We start from the raw sequence: 20,283 nt of genomic DNA, 5'->3' as shown, positions 1-20,283 counted from the left end.
GTTTCTCTCATAACAACACAGATTTAATTTTTTAAATAATATCTAAAAAGATATTGAGATATATCAAAATTCTTTAATTGAAATTTTTTAATAAAATTAGAGTTTGTTTGACTTGCTATCAATAATATAGTGACATAACATGCTATCGTTTCAAAAGTTTATTATATAGATTTAATTTGAAACAAAGAATTCAAACTGTAAAAATTATTCTACTTAATAAGTAATATTTTACAAATAAATTTATAAAATTTCAAATTCAGTTTTTATTAATTGACAACTTCACTTTATACTAAATGAATTCGAAGATTTATAAATTTTGCATGTAAATGGATCACTCGTGAAGTAGATCAGTTCCAACGGTTTGGATTTGCCATTTGACACCTATCTAATAAATTTTCAAGCCAATAGCACAAAACAACTTATACTATCGATAACATTTTAGCCAAACTAATATATACAATTAAGATAAAGGAAATAAGGAGAGTTCGAATGCCTCCGTTTTTTGTGTCTCCATCATGTATTCATTTTTAGAAATTTTAACAACTCAAAATTTTAAACTTAAAAGTCAAAATAATCTATATCATTTTATCTATACATGTGTAAAAAGTTATGACATTTCAAATTTGTTTTTTATTGTCATCAAGAGCTTGTAAAAATGTACTAATTTGAATAATTTATAGATGTTAATTTTTCAACTTATTGATTCACATAAAAACAAAATCAAAACGTGACAATTTTTTATGAGCACATAGAGAAAATAATATAGAATACATCTAGTGGTTTTATTTTGAAGTTCATGTTTTAAAATTTGAGTTATTAAAGTTTTAAAAAATAAAGACGTGAAATTAAAGACGTACAAAAATAGAGGTGTTTGAACTCTCTTCAAAAGAAAATAGTAAAGAAGACGTTAATATTCCCTCCGGAGGTTATACATCTCTATACAATTTTTAAAATTTTAAAATAAGCTTAAAATTTGAATTATTTTCGTTGAAAAGTTAACTCTTAGAGCAGCTTTTGCACCAACAATTAATTAAGCAATATAAATTTCTTCGTAACAGTGAATGTTTCTAGTGCGTTTGAAAAGAATAAATAACAAGGTGGAAAAAGATACCGTAATATTTGAAACAGAAGCATCAAGTTCTATACTGTACAAAGCTTCAGAAAATATGCAATATTTGAAAGTGATGCAGTGTTGCAATTGTTACAGACTCAATAGTATTTAAATTATCCATTTCCGTTAAAAGATGAGCGTTTACATTGAAAAAATCGCTTTGAATTTTTTCTTTTTTTTTCATGTAAAGGTCATAATCTATCCCTCAATTAAGTAAACTCTCTATTTGAAAATAGGATGACATTTGTGGAAGCTTTTTCTAGAATTGTATCTACGTTTCGGGACACGTCGATCCTTAGCCAAACATTTTATTATATTTGTGCATTTTAATGTAGTAATTTATTTGTGGTTAGTTGAATTTTGTTTTATTATATATGTTTAAGATATTTATAAAACTATTCTTTTAATTTGCTCGACTGTAAGATTTTTTTTTTTTTTTACTTGATTGTAATAATAGGAGTCTAATAATCATTTTTATTTGTTTTAGTCCTTCTGACAGATTGCATTAGATCGAATGCTTTCCTGTAGACGATCGAGAAGACACTAAATTTGTATTCACATGATACACATACTTTTTGTGTATGTTTTATTTGTTTTCATTTTAAAGATACTCATTATCTATTATCAATGTAATAATTAATTTGTCACTCTATTGAATGAAGACAATTACTTACCGGCTTTCAACCAAAAAAAGTCGTGGTGTTTAACCAATTTCCTTTAACAGGGAACTTTTGCAGTGTTAGATTAGTAATTATTTCACATTTTTACGATTTAAACTGTAATTGTCATATTAATATGAGATGGGCTACGGTGAGTTGCGAAGTAAAGTGACTATTTTACTTTACGCTCATATTTTGCGATTGTAAAGTTCAAAACGTCAATCCGAACCGTTCATCTTGTTATACATATTGAAATGTGCTTGGAGACCAAATTTTATATTTTTTGGAATTTTTTTACTATTTATTAAGCAATTTTGAAAGTCGCTGATCTGATGGTCCAGAAAATTTTACTGTTTTTTACTGTTTACAACAAACAGCAATTTTCAAAAATACTTAATAAATAGTAAAAAAATTCCAAAAAATGTAAAATTTGGTCTCCAAGTACATTTTAATATGGATTAAACATTTAACAGTTCAGATCGGTCGTTTGGACTTTCAAAATAAAAATACGGCGTGAAGTAGAAACGCGTTTTACTTCGCAACTCATCGTAGCCCACCTCTATTAATATTTACCATTATATGTTAGAGAATCATGCTCTTTTGTAACGAAGCCAACGCAACAACTGAAGTACACGTGTCGCCAAACAAGCAGTTTTGCACGTATACCCATATAATGACGTGTACATTATAACAATTCGAACAGTACAGATGTCCCGAAACAAAATGTTTTATACATAACGTGTACAATCAATCATATCATAGTATGAGCCCTCGTTCCGTTTTTCTTACAGATGTCGTCGACAGTGAGAGCGATTGATTTTCTTTTTCTTTTTCAGATTAGGTCCTTTAACTTTGAATATTTTATATTTGTGGATGGTCGACTAAGCGACTCCGCATCCTCTGCATTAACTCAAAAAAACATCTTTTTGAGTTAATACATATCGGCCGTCCGATTGTAAATGGAGTCCATCCGGCTCCCGCTTAAAACAAAAGGTTTCTTCAATATTAGTGCGGATCTAATGTGCACGAATCTTAAAGCTGATCGGACGGTCCAGATACATTAACTCAAAAGATTTAGTTAATGCAGAGGATACGAATCTAGCGGTGGTATTCAAAGCGTACCGACTTAAATTCCAGTTTAACTGGGATAATTGCACGTGTCCTGATTAGGAGGCGCAAATAATTATTCACGGAAGAATTATTAGGAGTCCACTCTGCAAGGAAATTTTTTTTTTTTTAAAATATACAACAAAATATCCTTCTTTCAAAAAATTAAAATTTATAAGTTTTATAGACTGAAATTAAATTTACATCTAAAGAAGTAATAAATGGAAGGTTTTGAAAGTGTTTGATAGCGTGTAAAAATGGAAGGTTCCAAACAACCATGTAACAGTCTAAAAGTGTTCGATAGCGTGTTAAATTTCCCTATTAATTGATTGATTATGTCTTTTAATAGTAAATTTACAGATTGAGTATATCTTATATCTTATATCTTGCTTCACTGAATAAATGATGCACTGTCTTGATTGTTGGCTACGGAGTATACTACAAGTTTGAGAAACAAATAATATATAGTTCAAGAATAGAGCAAAAATAATAGCTAATTTTAAATTTGAATGAAATAAAGAATAGAGTAAGAATAGAGCTAATCTCAAATTTGAGAATAGTAGCTAATTCAAATTTTTAGTTGAATTGATAGAATAGTGAGTTAATTCATATAAGACAAATAAAAAAAAGTGAGTTAGTACTATTCTAATTTCATCTAAACATGAATAGTACTATTATGATTCCATCTAAACATGAAATAGTTCAGAAAAATAAAAATAATAATATTATGATTCCATCTAGACATGAAATAGTTCAGAAAAATAAAGTTATTAATGAATTAGTGCTATACTTGCTCCATTCATACACACCCCTTGTGCCTTGTATAAAAGTCAAAAGAAAACAGAAAAAACAGTAGAACTGTTGAAATCCCGGAGATAATAAGCAAAAAAAGTCAAAAGTGATTAATGCGTGAACGCCACATAAGCCTTCCCTTGGAAGACAACTCAAGACATGGAGGTGAGCCCCAATATATATATATATATATATATATATATCTTGTCTTGTATATAGAGTATACCACTTAATCTAAAGGTGTCACCACATAATTCCCTTGCATCAAATTTCTAGTACCGCCTAAATTTTTAAACTAGGCCTTTCATACTTCCACCACCTTCTCAACACTCATGGAGGCATCAGATTTGATCTCTTGCTATCAGAGAGACATTCACAGAAGCATGAATGAAGATTTGCTGATAGAGATTTTAGCGAGGCTTCCATTGAAATCCTTATCTAGGTTTAAATGTGTCTCGAAAACATGGTGCCGGCTCATCTCCGATAAGTACCTCCAACAAAAACTCCCTTTGATCTCCACCGGCGTGTTTTTTCGATCCGAATCCGATCAATTCAAGGAGCCTAGATATGCATCTACAGCTGATGATGGTGTCATTAAAGAAAGTAGACTAGATTTCTTTCCTTCCCATGGAAAATCAACCATAGTTGATGCATGTAACGGGTTACTTCTCTATTACCAGACAGCACCTGTAACCTTTTATGTGGTAAACACAATTACCAGAAGGTGGGTTTCCTTACCAAAACCCTGTAGAATGACGCAATTGTCTATTTTGGCATTTGATCCGTATAGTTCACCGCACTATAAGGTGATATGTTTCACTGGCTGGAGGGCCCGCGGTGCAGAGCTTGAGATCTATTCCTCTGAGACCGGAAGGTGGGACCAACGGGATATTGAATTCGGGATAGAAACAGATGCAATATCAGCTACAATGCACTATTTCAACAATATCCTCTATATCCTTGCAAATCCTAATTTGATAGTCGCAATTAATTTAACCAAAATTTCGTGCAATTTGATCAAATTACCAGAGAAGATGAATCAGGACGGGCGTGTGGGCCATAGCCAAGGTCATCTGCACTATGCACACATTGATGGAAAGAAATTGCAGATTTGGAAGCTGAAGGCTGTCAATAATAGAAGTGATTGGGTGTTGAAGCATGAAACAAGTGTGAGAGATTTCATTGGTTCCAGAGGAATTAAACCTAGTATATTAGCTTTTCATCCTGAGAAAGAGTTGGTGTATTTATGGATTCCATCAAAAATGGTCTCTTATAATTTTAGAGAGAAGAAGTTAGAGGGAATGTGGAAGTTTGACAAGGAGAAAGGGAAGGCCTATCTGATTCAAATTTGGTTATTTCCTTGCTCAAGCTTCTTGACAAACTGCTTGGCTTAATATGGAATTATGTATCATTTAAGTTTCTATTTTGATTCTTTTGTACATATTTCTTAAAGTTTATAGTATCCTTGTAGATAGATGAAAGTTAGTGTGCAGAAAATAGAGATAAAACTAGAAAATATAACTATTGTGTTAAATATAGCATCTTTTTGAGAATATAAGTTAAATTTAACATACATTATTGACCAATTCTAGAAAAATAATTGCTTGTATGAATTGTCATTGATATATAATATTTGTTTATAATACGTAATTTGCTTCTAACCTTGTACTTCGAATTTTGATATTTTGTTTTAACTGGTTGGCAAGGTTAATAAAATATTATATCTTCAAGTACGCAATTCCTTCTTAGATAGTGAGCCTTAATTTCGGCTCTTTGACTTCTTTTTTTCCTGATTTAGGGCCGAATAGTTTGTCGTCGCCGTTGAAAGTTGTTTTATATGATTATAACATTTAGCATTTTCTGGTCATAGGGTTGTAAAATTTTAATTGGGCCCAATTATGTTCTATCAGCCCATGGCCTGATATAAGAAAATAGTTCATTACCAAGTAAAGGACTAAGATTTTTATATATGCTTATTACAAAAATTAGATCTGGGTCTTAGGTTGAAAGTTCAGTCCTTTAAATTGGGCCTGAATGTATAGTTGTTGGAAAGAAAAATACAGCAGCATGGTTTTTACATCATTAAAAATTTGTCACGCCGTGATCAGTCATGTTATAGACGTTATGTTACGTCATATCACGTCACGTGTATCGATTACATAACGTGACCGCATTGGAGCGGAAAATTACACGTCACGACACACGAATCAGTCATGTTACGTCACGGTATGAAACATAGAGAGTATTCAGGTTTTTCTAGTTAATTTTCAGTTTTATTTTTGTACGCATAGAGTATCAAGGTTTCTTTTTTAGTGTAGGTTCAGCGATATCGGTACTCATGTAGTACTAATTTTTTTTTCTCTAGTTTAGTCCAATAAATATTTATAATTTGAATTTTTAAAGTAGTGTTAAATGTCCAACCTTTTCTTAAAAAAAAATTGCAACATTATTTATCTTTTTTTTTTTAATTTTCAATAATTTAAATTAAAATATAAAAAAAAAGTTTGACAAGACTAAACATCACGTGTAGCTGTGGTCACATGTGACGTGACCATTCGTATGACGTGATTGTCCGCTACTATTTTGGTCACATCACGTGAAAAAAAAAGAGTTGATCGTGTCATGTTATGTCACGTGACCAAATCACGGCGTGTTTGTCACGTCACGTCACGTAGTTCCTTCTCTAATTAAGTCTGATTGATGTCCCTGGTAAATAAGCTATGTAGCGTAGACACGGATGGGTGAACACGGGTATTACGACACGGACACGACACCCATTACTGACGGGACACAGCCGTTTACAACTCCAATATATATGTAATACGTTATTGGAAAACAATAAGCATCTTATGGATTTTTTTTGTTCCTCTCTATCATTAAAGCACGGCAATATGTAAAGCCATTACCTAGCCTCCAACTGAGTCCTTGCTTGATCTAAGCCGTGTCCCTTTGGTCCTCTGTGCATGTCAGATTTCTGTTTGAAGTGTTACACGTGTCCCTGCTGTGTCGTTAAGGTTGTCCGTCTAAAACTGGCGATAGTATGTCAGTCACATGTCCGTGTCCGACACGTTTCAAGCTTGTTCGTGCTACAAGTTGATGGGCATCAATCCAATGTCTATTTAGAACCATTTAATTCGCTTTATAATTCTTGCGCGTCATTTCATTATTCGTGCGTGTTGCTTCAATATTTGTGCGCACTGCTTCAATATTCATTTGTGCTGCTTTCAATATATGTGTGGATCAAACGTGCATGTACAAATCAGGAAACGAATCAGATGGTTCTTAGCACCCATCGGACGCGCCTTGCTTTCGTTGGCATTTATTTCAATAAAACTATTAAATTATGAATTATGAAACTACGCATTTTATCAATACATTTTGTAAAGAAGCAGGCTCCTCCATTTTATATCATAACGAACAATGACTACCCTTATTTCAAAACAAAAACAAAATACAGGCTTCAACGTAGAAACAAATGGTGTCCCTAGAAAATTAGATATAGTTGCCACCATTCAAAATCAAAGTATAGCCAGATCATACATCTCAACAGCGACATTCTTTTGTGTGCACATAATATTCGATAGAAACCTCTATTATCTTGATCGATCAGTGGGACTCACTTGTATGGCATGAACCAGGTCCCTAGCAATATCCTCTTTGGCTCTTTTCGTCCATCTTCTGGTTCGGTTGTTACGTGGGACTCATAGTGTCAAATGAATTATTCGGGTTCGGTTTGGTAATATCAAAAATTCGTGATTTGGGAATAATTGAGGTATAATTCATGAATGATTCGAAACTATCCCGACCCATAGTAACAAGACACGATTTATTTGCGTTTAATTCGTTTTTTTAACGTTTCTGAATCGAACTCCGAATAGAATGCAAAAAAACATATAATACGTTTTATTCGCGAATAAAATGTGTATAAAACGCGAATCCCGAATTATTCGCTAGAAAATGCCAAAAACATTTTTTTTTTTGGGAATTTTTTTTTTAAAAAAATTTTGCTGGGGTCTTTTTTGGATATTTTTTTTTTTGCTTTCTTATTGTACCGAATAATTTCCGAATTATACCCGAATCACGAACTTCTAAACCCGCCAAAACCGAAGCCGAACTTTTTTTTTGTCACTATGTCCCAACCAGAGATCTCAGTCCTGCAAGAGAGCAAATAAAAAAAAAACCAAAAAAAAATGTTCTAGGAAAAATTCAACAAAAATTTATGAATAATTTGTAAAATTCACGAATTATTCGGGTTTAATTCGGTCAACTGAATAATTCGGCATTCGTTCGGCATCATTAAAAAATAAATTATTCGAGTTTAATTTGCAAATCTTGTGACTATGGTGGAACCCACTACTCGGTGACCCGCCACGTAGTTCACTCCATAAAAATTAAAACAGCTACTGGAAATCTTTCTCATAGTTCGCTCAACTCCTCCCTTAAAAATGCAAGGTCCGTTAATCTCGGGAGTCGGGGCCCATGCCATTTCTAAACGACTGATCTATGTGTGGTCAAGTTGTATTCACATTTTTGTGTTTTCTTATTGAGCTACAGATCTAGACGTCTCTTTTCTTCGTAAGCTTTAATAAATAAATAAAAGGTAGCAGGGTTTGATCTCCTTATGTAAACTAAAGCTACCATAGCTTTTGCATTGTTTTTCCTTTAAAATTAGTAAAGTTCTATATTGGGTTTCTAGGATCTTGGTTCAGCAATCCAGTAATGCTGATTCAGTTGAAAATATTAGAAAATAATTCAATAATGCTGGTTCACCTGAAAATATTAGATTCAGTTCTATTTAAAAAGAAAAAAAAAATCCTACTTTTGTCTTCTATAAACGACAAAAGAGAAAAACAGTAAAAGTGTTGAAATCCCGGAGATAAAAGCAAAATTAGTCAAGAGTGATTATTGATTATTAATTGCGTGAACGCCACAAAAGCCTTCCCTTGGAAGACTACTCAAGACATGGAGGTGAGCCCCAATATATATATATATATATATATAGAGTACGGCTAACACGCTTCCTCTAGCATATGGGCCGAAATGCTTCCGGTGAAAATTTGAAATTTCAAAATCTAAAAAGTCGATCTGAACCGTTCATCTTCTTCTCCATATTAATATCTGCTTGGAGACCAAATTTTACATTTTTCTGAAATTTTTTACTATTTATTAAACCACTTTGAAAATCACTGATCCAATGGTTTTACTGTTTTGTTAAGCCACCGTTGGATCAGCGATTTTCAAAGTGGCTTAATAAATAGTAAAAAATTTCAGAAAAATGCAAAATTTGGTCTCCAAGCAGATATTAATATGGAGAAAGAGATGAACGGTTCAGATCGACTTTTTAGATTTTGAAATTTCAAATTTTCACCGGAAGTATTTCGGCCCATATGCTAGAGGAAGCGCGTTAGCCGTACTCTATATATATATATATATATATATATATATATATCCTTTCTTCTATATATAGTAAACCTCTTAGTCTAAAGGTGTCACCACATAATTTCCTTGCATCAAATTTCTAGTACCGCCTAAATTTTTAAACTAGCCCTTTCATACTTCCACCACCTTCTCAACACTCATGGAGGCATCAGATTTGATCTCTTGCTATCAGAGAGGCATTAACAGAAGCATGAATGAAGATTTGCTGATAGAGATTTTAGCGAGGCTTCCATTGAAATCCTTATCTAGGTTTAAATGTGTCTCGAAAACATGGTGCCGGCTCATCTCCGATAAGTACCTCCAACAAAAACTCCCTTTGATCTCCACCGGCGTGTTTTTTCGATCTGAATCTGATCAATTCAAAGAACCTAGATATGCATCTACAGCTGATGATGGTGTCATTAAAGAAAGTAGACTAGATTTCTTTCCTTCCCATGGAAAATCAACCATAGTTGATGCATGTAACGGGTTACTTCTCTATTACCAGACAGCACCTGTAACCTTTTATGTGGTAAACACAATTACCAGAAGGTGGGTTTCCTTACCAAAACCCTGTAGAATGACGCAATTGTCTATTTTGGCATTTGATCCGTATAGTTCACCGCACTATAAGGTGATATGTTTCACTGGCTGGAGGGCCCGCGGTGCAGAGCTTGAGATCTATTCCTCTGAGACCGGAAGGTGGGATCAACGGGATATTGAATTCGGGATAGAAACAGATGCAATATCAGCTACAATGCACTATTTCAACAATATCCTCTATATCCTTGCAAATCCTAATTTGATAGTCGCAATTAATTTAACCAAACTTTCGTGCAATTTGATCAAATTGCCGGAGAAGATGAATCAGGACGGGCGTGTGGGCCATAGCCAAGGTCATCTGCACTATGCACACATTGATGGAAAGAAGTTGCAGATTTGGAAGCTGAAGGCTGTCAGTAATAGAAGTGATTGGGTGTTGAAGCATGAAACAAGTGTGAGAGATTTCATTGGTACCAGAGGAATTAAACCTAGTATATTGGCTTTTCATCCTGAGAAAGAGTTGGTGTATTTATGGATTCCATCAAAAATGATCTCTTATAATTTTAGAGAGAAGAAGTTAGAGGGAATGTGGAAGTTTGACAAGGAGAAAGGGAAGGCCTATCTGATTCAAATTTGGTTATTTCCTTGCTCAAGCTTCTTGACAAACTGCTTGGCTTAATATGGAATTATGTATCATTTAAGTTTCTATTTTGATTCTTTTGTACATATTTCTTAAAGTTTATAGTATCCTTGTAGATAGATGAAAGTTAGTGTGCAGAAAATAGAGATAAAACTAGAAAATATAACTATTGTGTTAAATATTTTCTTTGTAATTATAGATATAGCATATTTTTGAGAATATAAGTTAAATTTAACATACATTATTGACCTATTCTAGAAAAATAATTGCTTGTACAGATTGTCATTGATATATAATATTTGTTTATAATACGTAATTTGCTTCTAAACTTGTACCTATTATATCTTAAAGTACGCAATTCCTTCTTAGATAGTGAGCCTTAATTTCGGCTCTTTGACATTTTTTTTCCTGATTTAGTGCCAGATAGTTTGTTGTCACCGTTGAAAGTTGTTTTATATCATTTAGAATTTTCTGGTCATAGGGTTGTAAAATTTTAATTCGGCCCAATTATGTTCTATCAGCCCATGGCCTTTATATGAAAATAATTTATTACCAAGTTAAGGACTACGATTTTTATATATGCTTATTACAAAAATTAGATCTGGGTCTTAGGTTGAAAGTTCAGTCATTTAAATTGGGCCTAAATGTATAGGTGATGGAAAGAAAAATACAGCAGCATGGTTTTTACATCATTAACTGATTGATGTCCCTGGGGGATAAGCTATGTAGCAATGACACGGGTATTACGACACGGACACGACACGCACATTACTATATTTTTAAAAGAAGTTACAAACACAGCACGGGACAGCCGTTTATAACTCAATATATATCTTATTGGAAAACAATAAGATGAACATCTTATGGAGTTTTTTTGTTCCTCTTTATCATTAAAGCACTGCAATGTGTACAGCCTTTACCCGCCTCCAACTGAGTCCTTGCGTTATCTAAGCCGTGTCCCTATTGTCCTCTATGGCTCTATGTATGTCAGATTTCTGTTTGAAGTGTTACACGTGTCCCTGCTGTGTCGTTAAGGTTGACCGTTTAAAACAGGCGACAGTATGTTAGTCACATATCCGTGTCCGACACGTTTCAGGCATGTTCGTGCTACATGTTGATATCCAATGTCTGTTCGGAACCATCTAATTCGTTTCATAATTCATGCGCGCTATTTCAACATTCATGCGTGTTGCTTCAATATTCGTATGTATTGTTTTAATATTTACGTGTGCCGCTTCAATATTTATGTGGATCAAATATGCACAAATTATGAAGCGAATCGAATGGTTCTGAGCAGGCATCAGACCAATTTGGGTCTTATTCCCATCCGACGCGCCCTGCTTTCTTTTTTTTTGAGGGTAAAATGGCAACGTGCCATTTTACGTTTTTTCATTGATAAGAAAATTATTTACAGGACCCTAAAAGATGAGACCAATTAACGAAATACAAGAGAAAATCTATGTTAGGGCTGGTCAGTGCATTTGACCGCCACTCGTTATTTAATTTATACCCCCGTGGCACCTACTGTACAGCTTATCTGGGTACAATTAGATGCATTGTGTCCAGGCTCTAATATCCCCTACTGTTTCCTCTACTAAAGTCAATATCGCCTTTTGTTGTTGATTGAAGACTCTTCTGTTTCGCTCCCTCCACAGTGCCCACGTTCCAGCTGCCCAGACCGTATCCCACCTGGCTCTCCGAGGTGCGAATCTCGTTCCGATTGACTGCCAGAACTCAATTGCTGTTGTGGCCACCCTAGGTGCTATGAAACTTTCTACCATCTGGATGTGTTGCCAGAATGAGCGTGCGTACTGGCACTGCCAGAATAAGTGATCTCTGGATTCCACCAGTGATTGGCCGCAGAGTGACGCACCCTGCTTTCATTGGTTAGTGATACTACATAGCATTTATTTCAATAAAACTATTAAATTATAAATTATGAAACTCTATGCATTTTATCAATACATTTTGTAAAGAAGCAGGCTCCTCTATTTTATATCATAACGAACAATGACTACTCTTATTTCAAAAAAAAAAAAATAAATAAATAAAAAATAAATAAATAAATAAAATAAAATAAATAAATAAAAAAAAATACAGACTTCCACGTAGAAACAAATGGTGTCCCTAGAAAATTGGGGATTCAAATCTGCTTCTTTCCTTGAGAAAATTAGCACCTTCCTATTCTTCCATCTAAACGGTTCAAAATCGATCACACAGCTTCAATTATTTTTTTATTTTATATTAATATAATCTATTAAAACAAATCAGATGTAAGTAAAACCGTGTAATCAATTTTGAACGATTCAGATGGAAGAATAGGAGGGTACTCCTTTTCTCAAAAAAAAAAAAAAAAAGCAGATTTGTATCCGAAAATTGGATATAGTTGCCACCATTCAAAATCAAAGTATAGCCAGATCATATATCTCAAGATTCTCAACAGCGACATTCTTGTTGTGTGCACATAATATTCGATAGAAACACAACCTTCAAAAAAAATATTCGATAGAAACCTCAATAAATCTTGATCAGTGGGACTCACTTGTATGGCATGAACCAGGTCCCTGGCAATATCCTCTTTGGCTCTTTCCATCCATCTTCTGATTCGGTATTTATGTGGGACCCATCACCAGTGACCCGCCACGTAGTTCACTCCATAAAAACAGCTACCGGAAATCTTTCTCATAGTTCGCTCTTTTATTTACTTAAAAATGCAAGGTCCATTTCTAAACGACTGATCGCTGTGTGGTCAAGCTGTATTCACATTTTTGTGTTTTCTTATTGAGCTACAGAGACGTCTCTTTTCTTCGTAATCATAAATAAAAGAAAAAAGGTAGCAGGGTTTGATATCCTTATGTAAATTAAAGCTACCATAGCTTTTGCATTGTTTTTCCTTTAAAATTAGTAAAGCTCTATATTGGGTTTCTAGGATCTTGGTTCAGCAATCCTCGCAGATTTTAAACTCTGAAAAAATATTGCAACACAATTTGCAATTTTGGGCATTTCATTTCCTTGGACATGGATAGTGGATATTTGATTCTGCTCTTCTTCCAATAGCTGTCTTAATATCTGCTCATACCTCCCGAAATAGAAGAAACTCAAATTTAACCTTCTCGCATGAAATCAGACCGGTTTGAAAATTTGGCACATTTAATCTCCATTACCAAATGAGATATAGTCAGAAACTCAAGGGTGGTGAAGAAGAGGAAAGCGGCCTTGCCAAGATCCTCTCAAGCCTGTTCATCTTTGTTTTTGGATTTTTAATTGGCTTATCCGTCTATTCAAATTTCAATTTCAATCAATACCGTGTATCGGAAGCGAGCTCAATTATCCCTAAAACCATTCAGTTTGTCTCGAATTGCAACCGGGATACATCAACGCTTCAGGATTTCATCAAGCCAGAGAAATTGTTGCATGGCATGAAGGACAGAGAGCTGTACTGGAGAGCATCAGTGGTGCCCCAAATGGAGAAGTTCCCATTCGACCGAGTGCCAAAGTTAGCATTCTTGTTTCTGACAAAGGGCCCTATACATCTGGCCCCCATTTGGGAGAGGTTCTTCAAGGGACATGAAGATTTGTTCTCCATTTACGTGCACGCACCACCCGGCTATAGGCTTAATGTGTCCGAGGAGTCGGTGTTTTATGGCCGCCAAATCCCTAGCGGTGTAAGGTTTCATATCTCAATTTATTTGACTATTTATATTACATATGGTTTATCTTTCTTATTCTGTTATCCACAATGCTTCTGATATGATTAAGGTTGTGTTTGTTATATTTGTAAATTTCAATGGACATTTTAATCTGCTAGAAAATTCTTTGCTTTCTGTAATTTTGAGGGAAATTAAAATATTTTCCATTGTGTTTTTATCAAATACCAACCAATAATGTCCCAAATAACATCTTTTTACTACTAATGCAGTTCCTGTAACAAAGTTTGCCACAAATTATCTAACTCCTTTATTAACAGTATTCTGTTATTTCTCAATATAATATATGCTTACTTGTTGTTAGGGGAAAAAATGAAACATGCTGTATTCTAATTGATTTCATATTTTGTATTCCTTTCCTCAGTCTACATTACATTTCCATAACTCTACAAAATTAGTCACAGAAATGATATATCTTTTTTTTGTTCCTCCTATCTCCATAGGAGGTCTCATGGGGATCCATAACCCTCTTAGATGCCGAAAAGCGGTTGCTAGCAAATGCACTTCTCGACGTTTCAAACGAGCGCTTTGTTCTCGTCTCAGAGAGCTGCATTCCGGTTTTCAACTTTCAGATGGTATACAACTACCTCATGAACTCGGTGCACAGCTTTGTGGATTCATTTGATGAGAACACACCACAGGGTCGTGGGCGCTATAGCCGCCACATGTTTCCCGACATCCGCCTCTACCAATGGCGCAAGGGGTCTCAATGGTTTGAGGCGTCACGCAAGCTGGCAGTTGGTCTTGTTGCCGAGACAAAGTTTTATGTGATTTTCAAGAAATATTGTTTGCCAAGCTGCTACCCGGACGAGCATTACATACCGACTTATGTCAACATGTTTTATGGCGAAGTCAATGCGAATAGGAGTGTGACATGGGTTGACTGGTCAAGGGGTGGGCCCCATCCGGCGACATATGGCGGGAGCGATATCACCACGGGATTTATACGTGCGATTAGGGATAACGGCACGTTCTGCATGTACAACTCAAATCCAACCACAGTTTGCTTCTTGTTTGCTAGGAAGTTTGCACCGAGCGCGCTTCAGCCTCTGCTTAACCTAACATCGACAGTTTTGGAGTTTTAAATTTGTTTTTTTTTTATCAAAATATTCATTTTTTTTTGTTTATAATTTTAGTCTTTACTTTGGGGGGAGGGTGGTTTAATTTAAATGATGGTAATTAAAATTTGTAGGTTCATTTAAATGTATTAAAAATGTAGATATTAGTAACAATGCACCCCTTCCCCCCAACCCCACCCCTTCATTTGTTTTGACACATACAATAAGTTATATGTGAAATAAATCTGTTCTTGTTTTATTTTCTACTATGTTCTCTGTAAACAAGTATGCATTCCTTGAAGCAAAACTTCTTTTTCTGATTTCAGTTGAAACTGAATTTTTTTTATCTATGAAAATTGGCCCTTGAGAGTGAGAATCTTCCTTCAACCTAAAATAGGAAAAAAAAAAAAAAAAAGTGGCCTAATTGCCAACATTGCAACATAAAGAACCTTAAATATTATCTTAAATTCAAAGGCCCAAATTTCCATAGCAGCCTGTTTTCCTTCTCAGCTCTGGCCCATTGGTTATTGACAGCCAGTTTCCCCTTGGGGGAGGAACTAAATTCCATATTTCCAGGTTATTTATGGAGATATATTATTTTATTTTATTTTTTGGAAAAAAGAAAAAAGAAAAGGTAAAAGTTAGTGAACCACTCTCCTTAAATGAGATCTTCCTCATTTTGTATGCTATCCATGATTTTTCATTTTATGGTGCAAATTCAAGGAGTTTATACTTTATAATTCATAATATCTCTTGGCAAGCACTAAATATTCTATGCTACTAACTTTGTCCTTTCGGAGGGTAAAAAGACTAATCTGCATTCCTTCCGAAAACAGCAAAGCTACATAACTTGTACTCCTAAAAAGATTGTAAGGTACAAAGAAAAAGAGAGAATTAAAGAAAGCATTTATTCATGCCTAACCTAAGAAAGCATCTAATAAAGTTAACTAATGCTTTGGACCAGGCAAAAATAAAGCATCAACCATTCATGCCTAAGTATCCACATCCACATGCCTTCTATAAACATAAGATAGAACCAAACTTTGATGGAATGAGGTTTACTAGTACTATTCAAATAGCACAAAAAATCAACCTTCATTTAAGATATCCCAATTTAGTACCTCTCATTATCTCATATGCAAGCAAGCATTATAAATTTATAACATTTCCAATATGTTTTTAATGTACTTCTTACACATTATATACTAATCACCTCTATGTACAAGCATCTCTGATCTATCATAGAATTATTAACATAACACCAAAATTATAAAGCAAAAAGAAGAAAGCAACAACTCTCACTTGCATTGGTTCAAAATCTCCACCAAACCCAACCTCTGCTCATCAGTCAACTTCTTTGGGAAAATAATTAAAAACTTGACCCTAAGATCACCTCTTTTCCCCTTCTCACCAGCTATAGGCATGCCATAACCTTTGAATACCTTTTCATATCCTGGATATATAATTTCATCATCAAACATGCAGTTCATCTTCTCTCCATTTAACAGTCTGAAACTGAAGCTCCAGCCGATTAGAGCACTTACCAATGGAACCTCTGTTTTTAAAACCAAGTCGTTTCCTGATCTCTTGAAAACAGGATGTTTTTTCTCAGATATGTAGAGTACCAGATCAGCTGGTAGACAACCCGGTCTTTCATCACCTAATTGTTCATAGGTGATTTTAGTGCCCTTTTTCCAACCTGGTTTCACCTTGATCATTAGTGTTTCCTCTTTCTTTGCTATTAAACTGATAGAAAATTCAGCAAGAAAAAAAAAAATTAGACTTTTTAAGTAATATTTTGATGTATTGGAATTGAGACTAGAGTCAGAATTAACCAAAATTCAGCAAATAAAAATAGTAGTAATTCTTGACTAATTAGTATAAATATATGCCAGATGGTACATAACTGTACCTACCAAATCTATATTTTATATCTTACAGCTAATTGTTTGTAGGTACACTACAGTCTAAATAGTATCACCCACCAATCAGACCAAATGGTGTACACCATACTGTTTAAAAGTCTACATATGCACTTTTTTTTTTTCTTTTGATTTTAGGTGGAAGCAGATATGTCATTGTCCCAACCCTATCTAGATTCTAGCCTCCACCTTAGATTCTTTTGTGCATGAATTCAGAAACCAAATTGCAAAAAGGACAATTCTTTGATGTTATGTATGTTACAAGGAAAGAAAGCTATGTCGTACCAATTAGAGGGACCATGACACTAATTCTTTCTCTTATGGCCTACATGCTTATTTTTAGTTCAAATCAACAAATGTTTTTAGTTCATAAATAACCTACAAAAGATAATTATACTGTTTTTGCTATCAGTTTTCAAGTAATTGTAACAGATTTCATTATGATATTTTAATATTTTTTAAAGGAATAAAATTACACTTACCCATTTTTCATGACAGTATCCCGCATGAACTTAAACTCCTTCTTGCACCCTGTAGAGAGCTCCTCAAGAGTACACTCAAGTTTCTTTTCCATTGGAGGCGGTTTTCGCAAAATTGACCTTGAAAATGATGGAATTGACTTTTGAACTCCTAATGTGCCTGTCGATCGGGTCCCGTCTTTCCTCCGGCCTAAGATTCTATCACACTTTGGTGTGGGCCTGATTTCACCACTTACCATCTCTTGAAATAAACTGTCTCTGTTCTCTTGCAGGTCACTAAGGACCTGAATGTAAAATTACAAAAAATAATAAATTAGTGATTATATATGAGAAGAGAACTGCTGTAGTAGTTCTTTCAAAAACTAAAATAAATTGCTCTGGCCAACCAAAAAATGATACAATGACTCGACCTTCTCTTCGAAATTGAATAATTCAATGGCTAAATAAAAACAAGGTAATGCAGAAAAAGATCACAAATTGCAAAATTGTCCTCGGTTCTTTTAAAATAAACCAATAGCCAGTCATATTTGGCTATCTATATATAATTTCCATTTGAGCCAAAAAAAAAAAACAAAAAAAAACAGGGATGTTAGGAGACAAAACGCTCTTCCTACAAAATTAGCCAATTCCAGAGGTAATCTCGCCATATAAACCGAATAACTTGTAATGCTTTAAATAAAAATATACCTCATAAGCCTCAGTTATAGCCTTAAAATGAGTCTCTGCCTCGACCTTAGACGAAGCAGGGTGCTTGTCAGGATGCCATTTTCTTACCAAGCTCTTATAGGCATTGCGAATTTCTTGCGGGCTTGAACCATTGGGTAAATTTAGTATCTTGAAGTACATTTCTGGAGAATTTCCCATCTATTTCTTGAGGATTTGGGTACTTACTGTAGTAGTAGTAGGAGGAGGAGGGGAAGCAGTGAGAGAGATAGAGAGGAAGAGGAAATGAGGCCTTTGGAGAGGAGAGAAGGGAGAAGAGCAAGCTAGAGGAATTAGAGGTGTGTGTGGTGTTTTTATCTTAGAACCGTGGGATTGGAGAGATAAGAATTAAGAATGGATCCATATCCTCTCAGGTACCTTACTCAACACAATTTAAAAGGACAGTTCAGATTTAATTTCATCCGGTTCTTATGACAGAGGGGCAGTATTATTTTTTCTTCGAGATTTGTGCCAAGTTAAAAAGAACTATTTTAGGCCATCCGATTCAATTGTACTCAGTCCGGTAGCCTGGGAGGATTTGAATTCGAGATGATAAGAGGGGTTACGTGTAATTGTGCTAGAGTTCCATTTTCAGGTACAAATAGTACATTTTGGCTGCTTGCATGATTACCACATGACTCCAGATCTTAAGTAATTAAAATATTTTTGGTTTCTTCTATGTGGCGAATATTATAATTTATAATTTTGGGCAATTTTAAAACAGTATTCTTTAATAAAAATAATATTAAAATAATATACCGTTCTAGGGCCTGCTGAACATTGAGTAACTTGTAATTTAAATATTTAATTTTTTTTTTCATGTGGAAATTTTTTTTGTAACTTAATGTTTCAAGTAATGAAAGGACCAAGTAGCTTTTTTTTCAAACAAAAATATAGGGTTCTAGACGGATTATATGGAATTTTTTTCTATAAACCATAATTAATTTTTTTTTTTTATGAAACCAACATGATTATTTTTTTTTCACAAAAATCATAAGAACTGAAATATCATTTCGGTACGAACCTTTTTTTTTCTCAGAACCGAAATAGCAAATTCAGTTCGAGTTATTTTTATAAGTTTTACAACATTTTTTTCGAAATATGTGAAATAGCAATTCAGTCCGGAAAAGAAAATACTTCAGACCGAAATAGCATATTGGTTCTTATGATTTTTGTAAAAACCAAAACAATCAAGTTGGTTTAGTAAAATCTATTTTTTTATTTATGGTTTCTAAATAAAAGTTCGATTATATGAGTATTTTGATTCAGTAGAAAAAAACGAAAATAATTTTGGAATTCATGTATAAATTTTAAGGTAATTTTTTTTACGGTTCCTTTAGAAAAAAAAAATCTAAAACAATCAAAATAATCGTGTAATCTGTCTAGCAAAATTCAGATACAACACACAAGTGACTTTTTCTCAAATTAAGAATAATATAATAATGTAACACAGCTGCTCATGATAACATTTTAATTTTCCTTTTAATGAGAAGTTTATAAAATTAGAATCATTGTCCCGGTAGTTATGGTAATAATCGATTCATTATTTGATGGTGGCACTTTTTTATTGGTGATACGGTAGCACAGTTGTACAAAATTGATATGATAATTATGTTACTTAATTTGGCACTTTTGAATAATTATTTCCTTTTTAATAATACACGGGGTAGGAAGACATTATTTTTTGCTTGATTACATTGTCCACTTTTAGAAAATAATATAACAGAATATTATGATCTCTGTTGCATGAATGGAAATGAAATAAATATCCGTATGCTAAAATGGGAAGAAAATTCTGAATAGGATATTTTGCCATTTAGCTGAGTCAAAATGGAAAGAAAAAATAAATTGACAAATATATATTTAAAATTTGTCTACATTTCATCTAGTGTGATGTTGTACATGATTTCTTTTTCTTTTTTCTTTAAAATTTGTCGTAGTAAAATGTACAGAATTCATCAAACACTAACACCTTGTTTGGATGGAGTGTAGAGAAAGGGATGGAACGGAAAGAAAAGAAAATTTTCCGTCGAATCGTGTTTGGTTAATAAAATTACGTTGGATGTGAATGGTACAGAAGGAAAAAGGCTTAATCTTGTATGCTTGTAATCAAAAGAATTGATTTACCTTCTGATTTAAAATGTA

The 20,283-nt window shown here is 33.8% G+C and overlaps 4 protein-coding genes across 4 annotated transcripts; 3 read left to right on the top strand and 1 right to left on the bottom strand.

Annotated features, from left to right (window-relative positions):
• Positions 1-3,918: 3,918 nt before the first annotated feature.
• LOC144575757 (F-box protein At5g07610-like) lies at positions 3,919-5,110 on the top strand. Its single transcript, XM_078325989.1, has one exon. The coding sequence runs from the start codon at positions 4,002-4,004 to the stop codon at positions 5,061-5,063; it is 1,062 nt and encodes a 353-aa protein (XP_078182115.1). The 5' UTR covers positions 3,919-4,001; the 3' UTR covers positions 5,064-5,110.
• Positions 5,111-9,157: 4,047 nt separating this feature from the next.
• On the top strand, positions 9,158-10,336 carry LOC144575827 (F-box protein At5g07610-like). Its single transcript, XM_078326071.1, has one exon. It carries the CDS (start codon positions 9,248-9,250, stop codon positions 10,307-10,309), a length of 1,062 nt encoding a protein of 353 aa, XP_078182197.1. The 5' UTR covers positions 9,158-9,247; the 3' UTR covers positions 10,310-10,336.
• A 2,714-nt stretch (positions 10,337-13,050) lies between these two features.
• On the top strand, positions 13,051-15,294 carry LOC144575806 (glycosyltransferase BC10-like). Its single transcript, XM_078326051.1, has 2 exons — positions 13,051-13,935; positions 14,421-15,294. Exons 1-2 carry the CDS (start codon positions 13,438-13,440, stop codon positions 15,060-15,062), a joined length of 1,140 nt encoding a protein of 379 aa, XP_078182177.1. The 5' UTR covers positions 13,051-13,437; the 3' UTR covers positions 15,063-15,294.
• Positions 15,295-16,172: 878 nt separating this feature from the next.
• On the bottom strand, positions 16,173-18,490 carry LOC144575583 (uncharacterized). Its single transcript, XM_078325776.1, has 3 exons — positions 18,124-18,490; positions 17,440-17,720; positions 16,173-16,781 (listed from the first exon to the last, which is right to left on the bottom strand). The coding sequence occupies exons 1-3, from the start codon at positions 18,298-18,300 to the stop codon at positions 16,334-16,336; spliced, it is 906 nt and encodes a 301-aa protein (XP_078181902.1). The 5' UTR covers positions 18,301-18,490; the 3' UTR covers positions 16,173-16,333.
• Between the last annotated feature and the right edge of the window lie 1,793 nt (positions 18,491-20,283).

Source organism: Carex rostrata, chromosome 24 (genome assembly GCF_964058835.1).
Source record: "Carex rostrata chromosome 24, lpCarRost1.2, whole genome shotgun sequence".
NCBI lineage: Eukaryota > Viridiplantae > Streptophyta > Magnoliopsida > Poales > Cyperaceae > Carex > Carex rostrata.
This window is presented reverse-complemented; position numbering and strand designations above follow the sequence as displayed.